General features: G+C 33.8%; 1 protein-coding gene across 1 annotated transcript in view; it reads left to right on the plus strand.

Moving 5' to 3' along the window:
- The window catches only part of LOC106478574 (GTPase-activating Rap/Ran-GAP domain-like protein 3), a 437755-nt gene that overhangs the window by 379502 nt on the left and 52569 nt on the right, over nt 1-5684 (plus strand). The window contains exon 16 of the mRNA XM_022382188.1: nt 4360-4475. Coding sequence (XP_022237896.1) covers nt 4360-4475 — 116 coding nt within the window. The remainder of the gene's footprint in view (nt 1-4359; nt 4476-5684) is intronic.

Genomic DNA, 5684 nt, shown 5'->3' on the forward strand with positions numbered 1-5684 from the left:
CAATGTTTCAATAGACATAGGAAGGTTGTATTTATAACCAAGTTCTAAATACAATGAGGTTCCAACTGTAATTTCTATTATTGGCTGATAATTCCTGTTTCACACTGTACTTTTTAAAGGAACACCAAATTTCTGTAAGAAAGCTAATTTCAAGGAATAATGATAACGTTTGCACTAGAATTATGATTTTTTTAAATTACTACTAGTTACTGATACTTATAAAAGCGATACGCTGACACCTCAGTGAAATTGGTTGACAACATTGTTTTCGTTTTTGAGTTATCATGTAATTATAAAAGAAGAACAAGAAATTCAAACTTTTTGCTATGATATTTACAGGCATTCCCAGAACTCGTGACTTAGTCATTACATAGATATTGTTATGAAAAGAAACACCGTTTAGTATTGTAAAGTTCTGATAACCTATTGAGGAGATATTTGAATTACCATTCGATTAACAATCCGAGCTATCCCTAGCATAAGCAGTACTGCCATCTGTCTGATTATTATTAAGAATTTCTAACTAATGGCAATGACGAGAAACTACAAACTTTGCAAGAAATACAAAAAATATTTCTTGAGAGATGCCTAATAATAATAATAATAAATATTACGTCTACATTTTTTTTAAATCACATTAATTCGTGCATTAATGTTAGTCCTGAGTGATGTAAGTAATTTTGTATGGAATGATATAGTTGTATTAAGGTAACATACTGCAAATTTTGAAAATATTCTATACTATTAGTCTGCTCCAGTAAAGTTGTTATTTAAAAAGTACCAGCTACTGTATTAAGATATTTCGGTCCATAGTGGCATTTAATATCGTTAATAATTTTCATAAGGTATACTGAGAAAGTTGAATTCAGGAAACTTTGTTTCGTTATAAGGTTTTGAGACTAGTTTTAAAGTGCACTTTAAGTTATTTCAATGCCACATAAGTTACCATTGTGTTATAGCTTTGCTTGTTTGTTTGTAGTTAAGCCAAATGCTATACAATAGGGTATCGAAACTCTATTTTTTAGCTTTATGAGACTTACCACCAAGTCATTGGGGGCGTATTATAGGGTATCGAAACTCTATTGTTTAGCTTTATGAGACTTACCACCAAGTCATTGGGGACGTACTATAGGGTATCGAAACTCTATTGTTTAGCTTTATGAGACTTACCACCAAGTCATTGGGGGCGTATTATAGGGTATCGAAACTCTATTTTTTAGCTTTATGAGACTTACCACCAAGTCATTGGGGGCGTACTATAGGGTATCGAAACTCTGTTGTTTAGCTTTATGAGAATTACCACCAAGTCATTGGGGGCGTATTATAGTGTTTACCATGCAGAATGTGGATCACATGTTTGACACAAGGGATTTATATTTTCATTTTGCTTGTCGCGATAGTAGATGCGTGTAAAGCTATCGAAACAACTGAAACAACACTATATTATGAACTGGTGCTTGGTTATTACCCGGTGAACATAGTGTACTAACCACTATATTATGAACTGGTGCCTGGTTATTATAGGGTGAACATAGTATACTACTATATTATGAGCAGTGCTTGGTCATTACAGGGTGAACATAGTGTATACTGTATACTGACGTTGCGTTTTCTTAAAGGAAACCGTATACTATTCTACTGTAAACTTGTGTCAGGTTATTACAGGGTGAATATAGTTTACTGTCGTATTTTAATAGGAGAACTTGTATCTATACGCGAGATCGCCTAGCGTTACAAGAAAACAATCAAACATAATATAATTATGATAAGCATAATTATAAGGAGGCATGTAAATACTCTGTTTGAAATTTATTTTCGTGATTATTTAACACATTTTTATTACCTGGCGATGTGTTTAAACAACTTTTTTGCAAAAGATTTTCCATTAAAGACCCAAACATCAATTTGTCTCATGTTTTGTAGGTGAATTATTACGATCTTTTCTGTAGTCTTTTCTAGCTATTTGTGCGTGAAATAGCGCAGAATTCGCCTTACCTATAGTAATCCAAACACGTGATATTGGTGTGAAGAAACTCTGCCTTCTTCACCTTTGTTTTACTGACTCATATATATTTATATATAACGATTTGTTTTAACCTGTATCGCACTTTGTCTTATTGTTATATATATATATATATATATGTATATTTAAACATTTGCTGTACTTTTACTTCCAATATTTGTAATACATTGCACCTTTGTTTTTCTTGCTCCAATCATTCTCCTTCTTACAAAATTATTTCTTCACACTTTATATCAGATCGTTCTGCTTCAAAAACTTTCTATGCTTTTGTTACTAAACAGCTTTCTATTGATCAATAGCAACGAAATAGTCACGTCGCACGTGAAGAGGGATTAAGAATGTTCCTCTAGAGGCAATATATTACAAATATTGGAAGTAAAAGTACAGCAAATGTTTACATATACATATACAACAATAAGACAAAGTACGATACAGGTTAAAACAAATCGTTTTATATATACGAGTCGGTAAAACAAAGGTGCAATACCTTACAAATGTAATACACATTAGAAAGTTTATTTGCTGTTAAGTGCAAAGTTACACAATGGGCTATCTGTGCTGTTCCCACCACGGGTATCGAAACACGGTTTTTAGCGTTATCAGTCTTTAGACTTACCACTGAGCTACTGGGGAGCCGCAGTAGAAAGAATTATTGTGTATACAGAAAGAACACCAGTAAAAACAAGCAAGATGCAACGCCTTGCACGTAAAATGCTGCAGCAGCAAAAGGTTATACAGAAAATAGTCTTTCACCCTCCCAACTTTCTAAACTTTCAAAGCATAATAGAAACTTAGTATTAATTAGTAGTTGACCGAAAGAAAAAAAAATGTTTAATGTTTAGTTTACAACATGCATGTGCCCTAAAATTAAATGTTACCATTTTCTCTTCCCAGGAATAGAAAAGTTTGGCAGACACAAAAAACATAGAACGAGTTGTTAACTCATGAACGGAAACAAGTTCGTCATCAAGTATTTTAATGTATTTAAAGTTTCTTTTGTAGTGAAATATATTAAAATAGCGAAGATTGCGCAAATCACAAAATTCTATTAGAAAAAAACAGGGCTCTTCGGTTCACTGAAGATAAATTAACAAACAGTATCAGAACTGTAAATCATAACTTAGAATATCGCATTGTACGTGAGGAAAACCCACTTTTTTCAAAATTATAAAAAAAAATGGATAGGTATGTTTTGCTTATACAATTTCTGATACACACGTACTTTTTCTCAAAATTTGAAGTTATGCTAACTACAATTAGTAACAAATGTTTTGAGCAGTAACTGTTCAATGTTATTCAAGTTCAAACTAAACCGAAAGTACGAAGTCGTTTGTACAATTTCGAACAAAATCTGCGTATTTAGAAACGTATTTTGATCTTGATTACGTATATTTTCTCGTCTCACTCTTAGGCTATAAGTTTACCATTTGTTGTAGAACACTCACAGAGTTGAGTATGTCATATTAAAATGATTTTGAATATGGAAGTCAAAGTCACATGACAAACATAACAGATATAAACGATATGAAGTTGCGACGGAACAGCGTGCATCAGAACAACATTGTTAGGAGTTGCGTAGATGGTCTGATGTCACCGAAAATCGATCGCTTTTAGAAGGGTTGGTAACAGCCCATTCCGATGCAAATTACCCATACCTCAGATCATTAGGATGTGTTCAGATCACAGATTTTAAAGGTGAGGATCTCTCTTATACTTTATGGCATTGGAAAACAAGGGAATATGTATCATCTTGGATAATTAGTACCACCCAGAAAGATACCTGCAACAAGTCATAACCCAGCTGTGGTAAGCAAGAGCAGAGTCTTGTAACAGGTGAAAATCCACGAACATAATAGTAAGTGGCAAAATCCGTCCACATGACCTAGGAAACAGTACACAAAGTAATCAAGAATGATCTGCGTCTGAAAAAAGCAACACAAATCATGTGTTCAGAAGCTGCTTCAACAACTATGGTGGATTATAAAACTGTAGACTAGGTTAATATCCAAACCCGTGATATTGGTGTGAAGAAGCTCTGCCTTTCTCCTATTGAGGAACATTTTTAATCCCCCTTCACGTGCTACTTATGTTGTTTCTATAATAACAAGCTTAATGAAAACCGAGGTGAAAATCATATTTGATAAAGGTGTTAATAAGGAAATATATTAATTAAAATAATTAATTATGTTTTTTCTTATAGTTCCGTACTGTATTGTTGGAGTCAAATATGAAGCTTTATCTCAAGCTTTATAAATTTCATGTAAGAATTTCTGTTTTCTCTAGTATTGTTTGTTATCATAGATTTGTTTAACGTGTTTTATCCATTTTTTTTTCAGTGATAAACGGTGAAAAAGCAGCTTTCAACACCCCAACTTTTGCCCAGAAACGAGAGCGAACTCTGGATATGCTGATAAAGGACTTGTATACAGAACACATGGCTGATAATCGTGGGGTAAGTGCATATATATTTGGCTACTTTCCATGTGGATTCGAAGTTGTGATTATGGTCCTGTATGTGAAGCAACGACATCTAAGAGCTAATATACGGGAGGGGGGGGGTATTCGTATGAAGTACAAAGTGAAAGCATAAAACTGGTGCATTATTTTCAGGTTCTACTCGTCTTTTTTTTTGGGGGGGGGGAGGTAGGAGTAAACACCTCGCACGCGCACACACAGAGTTAGCGTAGGTGGTTAGCCCATCCCCATTTGACGCTGAAGATAAAAATTGGCTTTATAACTTTCAACGTTATTACATTAATATGTTTGACACAGGGAGCGTATTATGCGAATTTTAACACGAAAACTTTATAATTACCTTTGAAGTGACTGTAACTAGCTTTTTTTGTTACACAATAAAAGTCTTGCACGCGTGCGTCTGTTCTTCGGTGACCGCCCTCACCAGATTACATTGAGTATGTGAGTTTTATACTCACCTAATAATTTCTTTATAGCGTTGACTGAGCTCTAATTTCATAATTTAAGTTTTAAGTCTTTCTCTTCTAGTATAGGACAAGTATTTTTTTTAACTTGTCGATTAACTGGTTATGAAGTAGTTAGTACGCCGAAAAGTTGTTTACCTTAGTTTCAAAATGATTTTTCTTAGCAGGCTTTTGGAATGTGTCCAGATATCAGATATTTCATTATTTCGTTCTGTTCTCAGTTATAGTGGTATAGTGCTGCCGGAGCACCGCTCTTGTACCATCAGAAATTGGAGCTGAATTCCGACACTACAGCAATGAGAAATATGTATATAAAAATAATTTATTCATTTCAACCAGAAATTAAGTGTCTTACATTTTCAAATCCTCAGAGTGTGAAAGAACATCAGATATGTCTAATCCATTGTGCTCATGGTAGAGCTCTTTTAAATCCTCAAACCGCCCGCATGCACTCTATCACTCACCCTAAGGAGCTGGCGTCAGACACCGTGCGACAGTTATGGCTCAATAGCAAATTTCAGAACGTTAAAATGATTAAATGTATTCTTTTCATACGTCACGTGGTTACAGAAACCCACGACTATGATATTAAAACACTTAATAAAAGAAACCTTAAAATTACTGGGTGTTTAAAATTTACATATTTTTAAAGGGCTTATTGTTTACATTATGTGACATGATTTGTGCAAAACATTATAAAGTTGTTAATACTTATTGCAGAG

This window comes from Limulus polyphemus, unplaced genomic scaffold, assembly GCF_000517525.1.
Source record: "Limulus polyphemus unplaced genomic scaffold, Limulus_polyphemus-2.1.2 Scaffold227, whole genome shotgun sequence".
In the NCBI taxonomy this organism is placed as follows: Eukaryota; Metazoa; Arthropoda; class Merostomata; order Xiphosura; family Limulidae; genus Limulus; species Limulus polyphemus.